The sequence below is a fragment of the Watersipora subatra genome, chromosome 2, assembly GCF_963576615.1.
Source record: "Watersipora subatra chromosome 2, tzWatSuba1.1, whole genome shotgun sequence".
Taxonomy (NCBI): domain Eukaryota; kingdom Metazoa; phylum Bryozoa; class Gymnolaemata; order Cheilostomatida; family Watersiporidae; genus Watersipora; species Watersipora subatra.
In genome coordinates this window covers 16,839,890-16,856,257 of record NC_088709.1, presented here as the reverse complement: position 1 = coordinate 16,856,257, position 16,368 = coordinate 16,839,890, and the positions used below count along the sequence as shown (strand labels likewise).

At 36.0% G+C, this 16,368-nt stretch overlaps 2 protein-coding genes across 6 annotated transcripts in view; one reads left to right on the top strand and one right to left on the bottom strand.

Annotated features, from left to right (window-relative positions):
* The window catches only part of LOC137386918 (ATP-dependent Clp protease ATP-binding subunit clpX-like, mitochondrial), a 29,524-nt gene extending 17,925 nt beyond the window's left edge, over positions 1 to 11,599 (bottom strand). For both annotated transcript variants that reach the window (XM_068073142.1, XM_068073141.1), the window contains exons 1-4: positions 11,540 to 11,599; positions 3,374 to 3,520; positions 2,077 to 2,217; positions 1,086 to 1,288 (exon numbers count right to left, since the gene is read on the bottom strand). In XM_068073142.1, coding sequence (XP_067929243.1) covers positions 1,086 to 1,288; positions 2,077 to 2,217; positions 3,374 to 3,473 — 444 coding nt within the window. In that variant the 5' untranslated portion in view covers positions 3,474 to 3,520; positions 11,540 to 11,599. The remainder of the gene's footprint in view (positions 1 to 1,085; positions 1,289 to 2,076; positions 2,218 to 3,373; positions 3,521 to 11,539) is intronic.
* A 390-nt stretch (positions 11,600 to 11,989) lies between these two features.
* LOC137386973 (high mobility group protein B3-like) lies at positions 11,990 to 15,886 on the top strand. 4 transcript variants are annotated; one of them, XM_068073225.1, is made up of 6 exons: positions 11,990 to 12,124; positions 12,759 to 12,871; positions 13,155 to 13,319; positions 13,441 to 13,650; positions 14,286 to 14,308; positions 15,442 to 15,886. In XM_068073225.1, the coding sequence occupies exons 1-5, from the start codon at positions 12,121 to 12,123 to the stop codon at positions 14,298 to 14,300; spliced, it is 507 nt and encodes a 168-aa protein (XP_067929326.1). In that variant the 5' UTR covers positions 11,990 to 12,120; the 3' UTR covers positions 14,301 to 14,308; positions 15,442 to 15,886. The 4 variants fall into 4 exon arrangements, with proteins under 4 accessions (XP_067929326.1, XP_067929325.1, XP_067929327.1 ...); XM_068073224.1 differs by having other exon boundaries at positions 15,352 to 15,886; XM_068073226.1 differs by lacking the exon at positions 14,286 to 14,308.
* The last annotated feature ends 482 nt before the right edge of the window (positions 15,887 to 16,368 follow it).

The following is a 16,368-nucleotide window of genomic DNA, read 5'->3' as shown; positions in this document are numbered from 1 at the left end:
ATGTAGTATTTTTTCAAATTAAAAATATCAAAGGGGGTTTGTGGCTCCCACTGCAGTCTTTTTTGCAGAAAACGGGTCCAAATGGCTCTTAGTAGAAAAGGTAGCCAACCCCTGGTCTAGAGCCTAAGATATTAGTCTACATACAAATTTTTGCATGCCAACACCGAAAAGAACTGAAATCATATAATTGTATACCAAATAAATTTTCATTGTAATCGTAGAGAGATAGACTATATTTAGTCATTACTTGCTAATGATTTCACATTTACATTTAAACACCTTTACATTTTTATTTTTCCTTCTGATTTATTTCAACGAAACACTTCTTTCATGTTATGAAATTTAAAACTTACAGTTGTTTGAAAACCTTTACAGTTGTTTTATTTATTTTTAAATTAGTTGTCCTGCACAAAAATTTCTCCTCATGATATGAAGTTTGATAGTTACAGTTGTTTGACAAAGTTTGAAAAGCTTAACAGTTGTTTTATTTTCTCTCTTAATTTATATCAGCTAAACAAAAAACTTTTCTCATGATATGTAGTTTGAAAGTTAGAAAGGCAAATGTTGTTATATGTTAAATACAAACCAATTTTCTGTCCAAATACCTTTTTATTACCCGAGCAATGCCGAGTAGCACAGCTAGTATATATATATATAATCACAACTTCTGCAGCTGGGGAGGGTGTTGATGAGTGATCTCTACTGAATTATCTGTTATTGACCTGAGTAAACAACTATTAACTAGCAGCTGCTACCGCTACTCTCTACATCACACTCTTGCTGGAAGGTAGGACTTTGAGTCAGCCACACCAAAGAAGGAGAAGATAACTCCATAAAGACATTTATATCCTTGAGCTGTGTCTGTGCGTGAATAAACTTAGAGGAAAGTCGTAATCTCAAAGGAGATCCAGCCAATAAAACAAGAGGTTCTCACATTATACTGAATCCTGTTAAGTCAAATATGGGCTCAAAATAATATATAAAAAAAAAGCTAGGAACTCAAGCTAATGAACTAAGCTACTTATTGGCTATTCTAAATAAAGTGATGTCAACAACGAAACCCAAGGCGAATGCATTCATCATACCTTCTTAGGAGGTGGGGCCTTTTCATCCGCTGAAGCAGAGGTAACTGCATCACCGGTTGAGACATCATGGGTCAGTCTGTAGAGGTTACCACAATTGCGACATCGAAGGAATTTAGATGAGCCCGTTAGATTCTCAAGTCGTGAGCTTTCTCCGCAATTTGGACAACTGCCTGGCGGCCCTGAACCCTTGCCGAATTCACTTCCTGAACAAATATACCAGTGGTAGCCTAGCGATGACATAAAAATTCAATATTATTTGACAGCATTTTAAAATAACATCGACTTATACCAATATAATCATGATACTCCATTTGTCAACAATAACTTTGCTGCTAAAAGAACATAGTTTCGGCAAAACATAGATGTATGATGTACGATGTCAATGATGATTAGCCATTGGGTGACGAGACAAAAGTGATTTTGTTGGTCACTATTCTAATACACTTTTCCTATCTAGTGGCTAGGCATCATGTTTTGGTCACCCAACATGGATGGTAAATATAGCACAAGGTCGAATTAGATTCTACAAATACTAAAAAGGTCTTTATATAGTACACCTGTCTTTATACACTATCTCTATATATAGTACACCTGTCTTTATATATTACATAGCTTTATATATTACATATTTTTCTACAGAATATGCCTATGCAATTTTAGCACAATAATGTCTAACACATTAAAAAATGTGTAATTGGGTTCATAAAATGGCTGATATTGAAGCATTATAATGAACAGGTTAGGTTGTACATTCTTTCAAGAGAATTGATCAATCTTTTAAGAAATGTATAAAGTGTTTGCATCTTCTGAAGTGTGCACATATAATGCATGCATCTAAACAAGGCCTATCAGGTACATGTATATAGTCTTTACGCGCAATAACTTTAATTAACCTAAAACTGGTATTTATAATGCAGCAATATAGAAGTTGATACCGAGAAGCCACTTACAAATATGGAGGTACGATTATAAAATAAGTGTCAGAAATAACCTGAACCAGAAGAAGTATATCTTTTCCCAACTAGATTGGACTCTGTTAACAATAGCCCCATCTGGAAAAAGTTCTGCAGTAAATGGCAGGTTTCAGAGAACTTTCGACTATGCTCTTCATTCTTCGATCGGTCATAACTTCCTGCGAATGCATAAGCACATGTACATGTATATTGTCGAGAATGTCTAAAATCCACGATTTTTAGTAGATTTTATCAGAAAGTCTCAATATTTTTCAATTATTTGTGAATTCTTTTGATGTTTGATGTGATCGGACTGCCAGGATTTTTCATGACTAAACTTAATCGCGGTTAAAATACTCAGAAGTTAAAATAATATCAGTAGTTGTTATTGTTGCGATAGTTGATATCGGTTATTGTGTTCAAGTCGCAGTGTTATGCCTCTATACACTGTCAGTCTCTTTGTAATTATAAACATTGTAATTATAGGCGTCATAATCTCACTTTTACTTGATCTGAGCATTTTCACTACGATCAAGTTTTATCGATTTTAATCTTGAAACATTTTGACAGTCAGGTCAGAGCAAACATCAAAAACAATTACAAATTATACAAAAATACTGATACTTTCAGACAAAATCAACCAAGATTTTGTGTAAGTTTATCTTTAAAGTAACAGTTGTTTTTCTTCCAGGCAATTCAGCAATATGTCTGCTATGTATGTGTATTCGTGTAGTCAGCGTACTGAACCAAGATCAATCAGTAGAAAGCAACTTTTTCTGGCTAGATTGAATTCAACTGTAAAGAAAATCAAGTTACTTGTTGGTGTGATTTTAAATATACTGTAGAACTAAGGTAATCATTTGATGGATTGGCAGTTAGATGTTCAATATCTATAAAAAGTAGACAACTCTAACCTATATAGGCTCCAGATGACCGCAACAACCAAATTAACAATGGCATTAAGTAAAAAGATATGCTCTTTTAGTGAGATAACATAAAACATATAATTTTATATCAAATGAATGCAACAACCAAATTAATAATGACAGCAGGTAAAAGAACAGGGTTTATTAGTCAGAGAACTCAAAAATATAATTTTACATCAGCAATTGTATCCATGATAAATATAATTTTGGTCAGGTATTCATAAATATTCAAAACGGTTAACAAACCCAGATTGTTGATGTTCTGAGGAACCAAAAATCAAACTTATAAAAAATAAGATATATAATTCTCTTACCAAATTCTAGTTATAAACTGTTCACAATTATTATGCAGGTGCGATGAAGTCAACTGTATTACGCAAATGCAACAGAAATATAACAAATAACCTACCTATGCCTGTGCCACATGAATATCCGGAATGATGAACAGCCGTGGGTACACCTCTCAGAGGTGACACATACCGCCACGTGCTATAGAAATTCCGTGTCATTCCTTCTCTCCTTCCCGATGACCTCTACCTTATCAGCTTAGCATGATCTGTAGGTATTATGCTATGTATATGAGAACAAAAGGATGCAATTCAAAAATAACTTGTAAGAACATTTTTACTACTGTTACATAAAGCTTTACATAAAAGCACACCAAAATTAAGGTGGCAAGACTGACAATGACTAATTAGTAAATTTCAGACAAACCTACTTTACAAAAATATAACTCAAGGAGAGGTTTGTACATGCTGGTCACCTCTTAAATGTTAGCGATAAATAAATTGGTCTCCTCTGGTTATGTTACTCATCCTGCTATTTACTGTAAATCGAGTCTACCGGACTATACAAAAGCAGTTTGAAGCAGTGAAGCAGTTTGAAATCATGTGAAGCAGTTTGAAATATATTTTTTTGTTTGCGATTTAATATACATGTATATTTTTGCTTAAAATTTATTTTGGTTTGTGCTGTATGTGTTTATACCTTTGTATTATGTCACACTGTATTTTGAATATTCCGAACATGTATACCAAGTTAATAGAGCTTTGTGGTTCGACAATCTGAAATTCATTCTTGCGCTCACTCTCCGAATTTATGATTGACTAACACATGCCGTGAAGACGTATCCGCAACCAGATAAGAAGCCGGACTTTCACCAAATGCAAGATTGTGAAATAGTTGAGCCACAGCATCTGCTGGCAATATAGTATAAATGGAGCAAATAGCGGTATTTGATGTTCATTTGCTCTGCAGGACTTAGGACAGTTCTTGCGTAACTGAATGCCCTAGAAAGCATCACCTCCAGAGGAAAAATTGTTAGACAGTCAGGACATAGAATTTGGCAGCAATCTAGTAAACATGTAGAATGTGTAAAACCGTTGTTTTCTAAAAAAACACTACATTGATATTAACGGTTGATTCGACTGCTCAATTATCTGATGTTCAAGATGGATGCACAAAAGGCTAGATCGCCAGAACTGGCTGCCAAAAAATAGTGATGGTAAGAGTAACAGAAGTATTGGAAGGTGTAAGGAAAGACTCTAGCGGCAGCTCTGCTGCACATGAGAGTACTTAAAGAACAACACTTATGACTGCGGGAAAGCAAAATATTAACCTAGCATGTGTTATGGTGCGTTTACACTGGCCAACACCGACTCCAATTAGGTGCCAATACCCCGACTCAGACAGGTACCTCAGACATTTCACGTATGGGTGCCGACACCGACTCCCCTTTACATTGCAACGATCGAACCATTTTTGTCAGTACCAACAGCCAATCACAGCGCTTCGCCGTTCTGACCTTCACCCGACCACACGAAGACGAGTACACATAAAAATCAACGCGCTTGATGAGGAAAATTATATACTAGTACTACACTACTACTACTGCTCCTACTACTACGGCTAGAAGCAACTACTGAATGCCGAGCAATGAATGAATGATGAGGCAATGAAAGTCCGAGCAAAGAACTGTACGTAGTTCTTTCGTCCGAGTAATTATAATAAATAAAATGAATAATGAAGAAGATTGAATGGTGAATGTATATTAGTGGTAGTAGTAGTGTGGTGGACGCCGGGCCAATACTTTACACTTCTTGTGAGTATATGTTTGTATATATTTTATATGTCTGTAAATATTTTATTCTATGTGTTGTCCTTTTTATTATAGCCTTGTTACTCATTATGCTATCAATTGTCGTCGTTTATGTTGTCATATCAACGCACTAGCGGGCCTAATTATTGGCCATTTAAACATTGTTAGCCGGTGTTCCTACTCGGTCCCGTTAGCCGGAACGGGCAATTTTATTGTATATAAGGGAGCAACGCTCACTTAATAGACAGAGCAAATGGCTGTACGCTCCTCGGCTAGTGAATTTCCTTCGCTAATAAAACATTGAATGAAATCACACGCAATTTATTTCTGTATGAAATAATCTAGATAGTGCCAAGTAAGGGCCGGCAAATTCCTTTACAGTAGTACCAGTAGTAGAACTAGTAGTAGTACTAGTAGTAGTCGTACAACTGGCTATTCACTTTTAATTAATTTAAATTAAAGAACTAACTTGATTTTTTGGTGCTCTCGCGTTCACATCGTTGCTAGCCATGCTGGTTCACTATCAGAAAGAGCACGAGGGAAAGTTTAATGAAAGTCTCCTAGCCTCTCATTAAACCTAGCCCTTTCGTTTCATAAACTAGCACTGTCATTAAAGCCTAGGCTCATTTAATCAAAGGCTCCTAGCTTCTGATTGGCTGATGAGCCTTCGATTTGTCGGTGCAACCGGGCACTGCTGGATTTCACCGACTTTCAGATCGGTGCCGACACCGATCTCTCTGTTCACACCTACTGACGCCGACACATCAAATTTGTCTGTGCTCGACAAAATCGGTGACAAAATTGGCCAGTGTAAACGCACCATTAGACTATTAAGGCAGATGGACCAGACTCAAAAGCGCTGTACTCAGAACTTTGAAGAACCTAGGCTAGTGAGATACTAGACCCACCTACCTGCATCAATAAGAGAAATTATCTGCACAACGGCATTCTTCAATTATGAAGATTGAGGTGCTTGATCCCTCAAAATTTGAAAACTGTTTTAGGCAACGGACATCTTAAAAGCATAGGCAGTGAGACATCAAAAAACATCGAATCTCCAAACGGCAGAGCATGCGCATCAAAATGAACTAAGCAATAGTAACACACCATTGCATATAAAGTTAAAAAAACGGAGATGAAGCTGCTCGACTACGTCTGAACATACGAAAAGGGGTTAAGACTAAAAACCTAGGGCAGCCACTCTAAAGTTGAGTGTTGTAGTTGGACTAGTCAACAACGTCAAGATGTCTTATCTTCAAGACAGATTGCTTTCTCCTTCGCTGGACAGGGGGAAACCGACACAAATTTTGTAGGCACCAGAAAAAAACCTTATGGGCAAAGTTTGCTTTGGTAAACTTCCAACTACAGTACAAATCAGTATGATGAAATCCATGTCGTATGGGTCAATGGTGGAATTACGCTAACATTCCATAGACCGCTGCAAGCAAAAGGAAAACTTTTAAAGTGTTCCAATAGAAGATTACAAGGTAAGCTTCTAATTATCTTAGTGAAGCGTGCATGCAGTAAAGACTTCAGTAAACCTATGCTAAAGAGCGGGAAGAGAGAATTGAACTGCATCCATAAATATGAACAGCTGTTAACCTATAAAGTCCTAGTCTCTCTCAAAGGGTCATAATAACCACTTCCCGATCCCAATAGGAATGTAATTTTAATAGTGCCAAAATGTCTCCTGGAACTGTGGTCCTCGAGTTGATAGAAAGATACTATCAATGATTCCAGATGGAGGTCTGGGTCAAACATCCCAACTATGAAGGAACATCATTGTGCAATATCTTAATCCAGGATGACAGCCAGTGAGGCTAAAACATGACGCTACAGTGGACTCTATAGTGTACGCTACAATGGACCCTACAGTTTTTTCAAGATCATTAAAAACCCCACTTACGTTATTAAGAAGCAAGAACAGGAATAAATCCAAATGAGCATAGGCTCTAGTTGCACAGGCCTTTTTGGGAGACATTATGAAGGGTGTGACTCCTGTATAGTATACACAAAACGGCAAGTGTTGTCAAATTGAAAACTAAGAAAAATGCCCCCAAAATATCAATGGCATTAGAACAGGTTGCCAAGATCTTCTGAGTTTGGTTGGAACACTCTTTGATTGAGAAGAAACCTTGGCAGGCAAGAGAGAAGCTTAAATTGCTAGATATTCAAACAATAGTATCCGTCATGCTATCTAGCAATTGTGAGTTGTTGAGTATAGTATCTGGCTGTTATATGTTTTGCAAGTCCAAGAAGTTTCGGGCTAATTGGGTATTTGACATCTGAAAGGTGTTGCCTGAAAGAGAGTTGCCTTTCCAGCAAACAAACACTGCAATATTATGAATACTGACATACTAGTTCTAAAAAGATTACAGTGAGAAAAAGATAACAGTCCCTCACATTATTACTAGAGATAGTTGTACACTAGTTGTACGCAGTAGACTAATGAAAACAAAAATAAAGAACTGTTATATAACACTGTTGGTGCTTGAACTGATAACAAGTATGCTCTCCAAAATGTTGTCAACTTTATTTACAAAGGGTAGTCGATAGGTTTCAGCAGTATTAATAACGGCAGCACGAGTCACGATGATTGAACCAGCTGTAACATGCAAAACTGTCACGACTAGATTATTAATAACATGAAATATGTTTAAAAGTCAGTTTCAATTTTGTATTATCGTTAAGGTGATTCAATAAAATAAAAAGAACACGCATAATTATGTTGGTTAGAGGTTATGGGTTAGACTCCATGTAAAAATCAGCTGATGATTTCAAGTAATAACCCACAAGGTTACACACCCAAAGTAAAGTTGAATAAGACTAACGTTACAAACAAAGTGTTTCCTGTGACAATTAATAAAATCATCTAATGCTTGAACACAAGAAATGGAGGAACAAAATGGTTGACATAATTAGTACAGTAGACGCTCCTATAACGTATACCTCCTATAACGTAAATTCCAGATAATGTAAAGAATTTGTGAAGTTTTTGCTGCCTACTATGTAAAAAATTCCATATAACATAAAGTATCAAGTCGGACGAGTTTTCAAATTCGATTTGAATGTAACTCAACCTCACCGCACTTGGGAGAGAAAAACGACACGTGTATAAAGCTATATCTATTATATATACAACTTTCGCGACATTCCAGTTTATAGTGATAGATCCTCAGATGTGTCGACAAAACAGAGAACAGTTGCTGCGAAACCGTTCATTAATACAAAGGCGATCGATTGGTGCAGGTGTTACAACGTCGGTCTACTAATCTGAATGTGACAAGTTAGAGCATCGTCGAAAGTTCTCTTTTATCCAAACCTTGACCCCCTGGGGTACAGATAGACGGCGAACAGATAGTACCACAATTTTATAGTAAAAATATTTTGTCGTTTTGCTTCATTGTAGATGTATAAAATATTTGTTATTAGTTTTACTTTGCAGAATAGATTTTGCTGTTTTTAGAAAAAAAATGCAAATCATTGTTAATGAATGTCAAAGATGTGCGCTCCCCATCAACTTCTTGTAAAAATGACTGTAATCATGGTCTATAAAACCTGTGAGATTGATTCAAAAAGGAGAAAAGTTGTCAATGCAAACCAATAATGCTGCAGTTACGGTACAGCCTAAAAATTAGAAAGGTTAGAAAATTAGAAAAGTTCATTTTTGCATGGCCAAAGGGGCAAGTTTGAAAAGATCTTGGAACGGATTAGGCAAATTACATGTATTTTACTGTTCTTATAATGTAATTGTAAATTCCCTATAACGTAAACGTCCCTGGAATTGATTATTTATGTTGTATAGGAGCGCCTAATGTACATAGAACCACAAACACCAGCTACAATGCGGATATTATATTTAAAAACTTTATTCTAAAAAAAAATGTACCAAAAAAAAGAACCTTGTGCGTGATTAGCCTATTCGCCAATGGCCTCAACATACACTAATCAAATGAATCCTCTGATCCTCAGCAGTTGAGCTTGAAACTCATTATGGAGATAAGCTTTACTGTTCTTCAGGAATGAATTGATTCATTTTTGTTACAAACATTCTAAGCTAATACTTCGGGTTTTGTTGTAGGCATCAATGAAGCATTTCACAACAGACACAAAAATCCAACATTCTTGTAATAGTTAAGAGTAGATTATCCAAGTCTTTCACTCCAAATTGTATAAAATGTGCAAAAAAGTACTTGTTTTTACGGAATCTTACAGCATTTTGTTTGTCATTCAGTTATTACACTGTACTTCTGATATTGCTATGTACAGAGCTTCTGCAAGGAAATAGGCCTTATATCTACAAGTGCTTTGGAGCGCTTTTAGACGCCCCCTCTTCAAAACTACACCACCTAGAGCAGGCTTTGATGCCCTTTACATCATGAGGTGACCTAAGATGCATTGGTATATAGAAAGAGCTTTAGGATGTTGAATCTATAGAAGCCTTGAAACCAATAAGAACAAAATCCAAAGAGCTCATGGAGTGTAACAGAAAGTAGGTAAAAAGGCATCCTTAGCTCACTCAGGCAAAAATAACATATATACACTCGCTAACTTTTGGTTGATAATATCATCTCTATTTGACTGGAAAGCAGGCAATGAGGCCAACTCTGATGAGAGCATGAGGTCCAAAATTAATTATGGGTTTTCACACTATTTCCACAATCTATTTAAATTTATACTAAATAATCACATTAGCATCTAGAATGTATTATATAGTGATGCGGAAACGATTTTACTAAAGAAAATATATAGAAAGAGATAATTTGGATCAAGATTACCTAATGCTTTTTGGTGTACAATAAAAAAAGGAGTTCTTTTAACATCTGTTGTTACATGTCCCTTTGTGGTCCCTGATATACTGTAGAGAAGTATTCTAAACAGTAGAGAAGTATTCCAAAATGGGCCTAAAAATTGTGAAAAGGCAATCTTCCTTTTTAAAGGCTTACATTTTCTTAACGATCTCATTAGAATATATGCAAAATTCCATAAGCTTTCCTTGCTATAGCCTATTTTTTATATGTTCATCAAACGACAGTCTATTATTAATTGTAACACCCAAGTATTTAAAAGAGTCAGTTGTTAATAGGTGGGTGCCCTGCATATGGTAGTTGTAATGTCGGTTCAGGCAGTTTGATCTAACAATGGACAAAGTTTCACATTCACTGAAACATTTGAAACGCATTTGCCAATCATCAACCCATTTGACTCGATCGTCTAGGTTTTGTTGCATAGCAACTGTCCTCGGGGCTTTCAGCAGAACGAAACAAATTTTTAGCAAAAACCTTGAATTTCACACTACATCTGGCATGTCATTTATGTAAATGAGGGACAGAAGCGGCACTGGAGCATTTCTGACATTGCCCTATGTAGAGCTGTAGTGCCACCATTGTTATTGAAGTGCACAATAAAAATAAATGCGGCAAAAAGACTTGCTTTAAAAGTGCATCTCTTCTAAAATGTATAAACAAAAAAGCAGAGTTCACCAAAGTGCTTTGGTACGAATTGCTTTATCTGTGGCAGGGTTGGCTTGATATATATCGCTTGATATATATATCATCGATATATATCAAGTGGTGGAGTCTTGTTTTATAACTGTACATAAGGTTGTCATGATACTGTGCTGCTAACCTTGACCTGTTTAGACATGCGCATTGGACATGTTCTATTGGGAATGTTTTGTATTGTACACATCTTTGGCTGTTAGTTAGTTAGAGTACTGAGAGTGTGTAATAGAAGAATAACGATAAATTAGCTAATTGTTTATGCACACTACAGTGACAACAATTTAGCCACATTATCAGATTACACTATCCATATAAAATCGATTCTAAGTCCTCTTAATGCTACTCAATCTAATCTACTTGAACAATTCCACGAAACGAAAAAAACAATGGCGTGCAATTAACGCAAAATTTAAAATTCTAAAGCAACAATAAAGTTTCGGAGAAAACCACACTGATTTTTACCAGCCAAGCCATGGTTCCAAGTGTAACATACCCTTTTCCCTCATCGCGATGGTCGATCGGAATGAAAAGTCAGTGGTTCAAGTACTGCTGAAAAGCCGTTTCCACTGTAGCTAATGCATAACAAACACCTACTGTATTATAGGGTTTGTTAGGCTCAGGCTATATTGGCGTCTGAGCTCAAAGCAGTGCAAGTCGTCGTGGCAATTACAGTGAATGAATAACGCTGGTGGGGAAAGCTAGCAAATAAAGCTAGTGGGTAAAACAAGCAAATTAGGTAGTATTAGGCAGTATATAAGGAAGTGGAACAAAAGAGGGGTTCTCTTCTCCCCTTCTTTGATTCAGTTCATGTAAGTTCATCCATTTATATAACAACACCAGCGGCCCTCCCAGCGTGATATAAAAGATAATGATGATGCATTAAGGCAATTAATGATAGTGCAACAAATTTGTAAAACTGCTGTTAAACATACTGCAATGTCAAAACAATTTATGAACATGTTCCGTGGCTTACCCACTAAAGTATTATAATACATTCCTTCTATACATTTTGTAAGTTTTGAGCCATCGTTGAGGCAATTAGCCTTATGATCATGTACATACTTAGGCAACATAAGCTGTAATTTGATTGCCCCCAATCATATTGCAACGCGTTATTCTTTGGATTTTTGGTTATTTATAACAACTGTCTCTCAATTGGTTAAGAGGTAACTTAGAGGTTGGTCAACGAATATCAGAACGGCCGTTAATTGGTTTCATTCGATTGCAAGAAGTTGCGTCCTTTTGTTAAAAGTAGTTTTAATACTTACGTACTATTATTAAAAATTTTAGTTTTTAAACTTAAAATTGTTTTCACTCAAATTATATCATAATTTTATCATCAAGTTTGTACAATATTGATTAAAATAAAACTAATGTCAAAAGATTTGTGGGTGTCGTGACGTTGTCATCCGGGTCATTTACTGATTTTGCAGAGGCGGTTGTGCTTCTTTTGCTTTAGTTTACTATCAATAGACCACCTGAGCTTTCGCTTTAATAACTCCTTCGATAAACCAACGTGCTTATAGTACCAGAACCAAGACCGTTCGGCTAGCCATGGGTAACGTCATTATTGTTCGTTAGCTATGCATTGGCGTCGTGTTGGCTAGCTGTACTTGTAGTAATTTATCTTGTATTATTTGTGCTGTGGTTTTTGACAATATTTATTATTTGCTCATGGCTAAAATCTGACGCAAAGATCACTTGTTTAATATTGCAAGTCAGTAAATATTTTCTTATTATTCATTTCTGGTTTGTAAACCAAGGTTTCTTTGTTAAATTCAGTCCAACTAGTGTGTTGTCATGAAGTAAGTGCCTGCATATGATGTTGTGCCAATATCCCAGACTCGCTTCGAGGTCACAGTCAAAGGAACAAGTTGATGAAATAACTTTTGCTCACTTTCCATGATGTATCCCTTTGTAAGATGTCAAGGCTAGCGGCTAGATGTAACAGTACGATCTGCTAGCCTACTGATATATTGTATTACGCTGTTTAAGAGTTGCGGCGTTAATTTCCTAGTCATTTTAATGTTGTAATAATTAGGGCTTCCTTGTAATAAAATGTCCAAAAGTGTAAGATCATAGCAACGTGAGGAGACGGATTCTCCACAATATTGTGTTAGGTGATCAGATTGTTGTACTATCGAATATTAAAATAGAGATTATTAAGTAATGTCTGGCTCAACTTTCTGTAGGTAAAGCTGATAGAGATCCTAACCGGCCTAAAAAGGCAATGTCTGCTTACTTCATCTTTATGGGAGACTACAGAAATCACTGTAAGATGACAGGAGAGTCCAACACATCTAATGTAAGTATTGTGCTAGTTTCTGCATTCTGGCATATTCTTTCGCCAGTTTTGCATAACTGCTTGTATTATGTCGAAGATGTTTGAAAAGGCATCTGTACATTGAGCATTTCTGTATTAATTATCTTGAAATAATTGTTTCAAAAACAATCCAAATGTGAAGTTGGATAAACTTTTTAGGCAGTGTGTTGGATGTTTATGTTGTTTTACAATTTCTTTCTGTCTTTCACATTAGACTATCAATAATGAGTGTTCACCAAGGTCCCGTGCAATTGTTTTCGCATAGGTTACGGAATTTACCAAAATGGCTTCAGAAAAGTGGAGATCGATGGGTGAAACAGAGCGTGCCCCTTATGAACAACGTGCTTTGGTCGAAAAGCAGCGTTATGAGTCGCAAATGTCCATGTATGTGCCTGCGCCTGGATTCAGCAGTAAAGGATCAAGAAAGAGGGTAATATTGGTTAATCTAACTTTATTCAAGGTCATGCTTTACAGATACAACTTAAATATGAACATTTTCACTCAACAATGCCATAAAATCATTGTAGGTCTTTTGTGCTTTTTTTTTATAGAAAAATCCTGATGCTCCAAAAAGACCCAAATCTGCATACCTGCATTTTCTGGAGGCATTTCGTGAAGCCAACCGAGAAAAGATGAATCACAAAGAGATAATTAGCCAAGGAGCTTCTGCCTGGAGCAGGCTAACAGATGACCAGAAGTTGCCATATAATCAGAAATATGAGGCGGAAAAGGAGAAGTACAATGTCCTCCTACAGAATATGGTGTGTAGCCTTGTTGGTCACATATACTCTGGCCAAATATCGAGGCTTGTTTTTGTGTGTCCTTTTTGCATCTTGCTCGTGGTTATTACTTGTGTAGTGCGTACCCACGTCATATTGTGTTAATGTAGGACCCAAAGTTCTTTTGGTCGTTTTAGTGGTTAATATTTTGATTGATGCATCTGCTGGATCTTGAAAATATAGCTCCTAAACATCTTCCTATAGGTACGGTTTAACTGTTAGTGTAAAAATACACAACTTTTAGCCTAAATACATTGATTTGACAATGAATTCTATGCAAAACTGCCAGCTTAATTATTTTAATTAGCTAAACTCCTCTCACTTGTCCTGGTTTTTATTATTACGTGTAGATGGCATTGCCTAGGCTTTTAGCACTCCTTAGAAGCTGTAGATTTGTGAAACCATAGTATTTGATTGAGGGAGATTTAATATAACGCTGTATCAAGTTATTGCATTTTTAAAGCTGATTAGCGGTAGTGATTTTTCACGCAATTTGTTAACATCAACTACATGTACTACTTGGAAGGGATGTCATTTTCTAATTCATATGATTTTAGTTTGCAAACATGCTAGGGCCATGTGTCGGTGTAATCAAGATGCATTTATTTTTTCTATAGGAGCAGACATCATGAACACTCAGGTAGCTTTGCTAAGAGTAGTTTTAATTCTAGTGTGTTTATGCAAAATCATTTATTGGTCGCTTTCTTCTTTGTATACTTTACACTTACAAGGGGATAGAGACATTATTGATATAAAATGACGAAGAGCTGTATAGTATTTAGGTTGTGCTTGGCCTTGCTAGCAAGCTTTCATTGCATTTCTCACCTTTCGAGTGTTATTTGTTGGTTTTGTATGCTGCTATCCATTTGCCTCTATCACTAATCACAGGATAAGTGTTTTGTTAATTATATGAATGCTTGTACATGGCTCCAAGTACTAAGCAGCCAGCGATCAATTCAAAATTTGGTCTTTATTTGTGGGATATCCCAGTTTCTTATGTAATATAATATTAGTATAAGTTATATATTGGAAACTAGGGTTGGGAAAAAGCTTTTGAAGTTGCTTTTTAGCAATGTAGTAGTTATTTTATGCCAAGTCGTAGAATTGTTGTCTAGCATTTAATACAAAATAATGCTAGCGGTAAGTGCCAACTGTGTAACTTAACCTGTCTTTTTAAAGTTGTTGGTTTAGCGAGGAATAGTTGTATGTTAGATATTAAGCTGACTACTTGTGGGCATGCTAAATCTTCAACCGAATAACTCTATTTGTAGTTTTATCTATATGCAATCCTTTTTATCAAAGATTAATCTTGGCGACCTACTGTTGCGTTCGTTAATAGTTTGACGCGTTTGTTAATAGTTTGACGTCGATTTTTACATTTTACTCTGTTCATTAAGTTATCATCCAATAAGATACTTTCGCAGTTTTTGAACGGTGCACACAATTTTGTGGGTCAATGGTAAACAATATGTGTGTATTTAACAAAATAAATATTGCCTTGCCTGCTTTGTGTTTTTATGTCGGTTTAAGTTCTAGCCCATCTCAATGACTAGCCAATAAATAATCCATCTCTGATTGTTAACAACCTACTTAATAACTTCTTGGCACATTAAATGAAAGTCCCACTTCTAATGTGTTACAAGTGTATAGTAAATATTAACGACTATTCGTTTTGTTACACAGAACATGGCAGGAGGTGCTTGTTATTAGAGAATCCGCGAGGATACCTCAAGCAGCAAATGCTAGTCTGATGGAGCCATTATTGTATTACAGGTTGATGGCTGATGCCTGTTCATGGACTGTCCTTGTGGAGAGGATGGGAGTCATCTCATGATGTCTCTTCCTATCCTCTTTTGCTAACGCATTTCTTTTATCTGGATTTTGTATATAGACAACCTCAGACATGGATGTGTAATAGCTCATTATTTCTGGGTGGTACATTTATATGTGCATGTATGATCTTTTAGTTAGTTTTCAATTTCTTATTATATAAAAGCTAATCTACCTATTGTCAACTGTATCAAAGCCAGTTATTATTTTACAGACAATGTCAGCATTTAATTCATTGTGAATATTTTGCTCATTTTCTGCAAATGGGCACTGTCTTTGTATCTTTTTTGTATTACACTAGTCTGTATATATTTCAATGTTTATCATTACTGTTGTTTCATAGTCAATCTCAATCAATGTCTCAGAATAAACCTAGAACAATCCATTACGCAGTGGCCACTGTCTCTTAAAACAATTCATTTTTCACTACACTTTGTAAATTGGTAGTTGTTATATCATCAGTTATTGACTTGCTACTAAGTAAGATAATTTTGCCATTTGCTGGTTAGTGTGTGTTACTCTGAAATTTTTATTTGATGTGAAAAACTGAGAGATTTTTAGCCCCATCTGAAAATGGAAGTCTCAAGGGTTTAGATAATTGCATGCATGACCATTTACTTCTCTGGACTTGAGTTATGCATTCACTGGTTAGCAGACTTGAAAGAATTTCAAGGTTAGCATGTGTGAAAAGATTTGGGGCACGTCGACACAACCCAAAAATGCTGTTTTAGGTACTGTAGTTTTATAATACGCTTCCATGTTTTGTAATTATCAGAGTCTTGATTAGACAACTCCAAATTTGCTAAATCATTGTTTGCGCCAGCCTACCTGTTGCGATAATAGTGTTGTTTTTATAAGCATTGTCAGTGC

What these genes read in the sequence shown, in the direction of transcription:
- LOC137386973 (XM_068073223.1), top strand. An exon ending in GAGAGTCCAACACATCTAAT is followed by an intron (nt 12,872 to 13,154) that starts GTAAGTATTGTG and finishes GTTTTCGCATAG; the next exon opens with GTTACGGAATTTACCAAAAT. An exon ending in GTAAAGGATCAAGAAAGAGG is followed by an intron (nt 13,320 to 13,440) that starts GTAATATTGGTT and finishes TTTTTTTTATAG; the next exon opens with AAAAATCCTGATGCTCCAAA.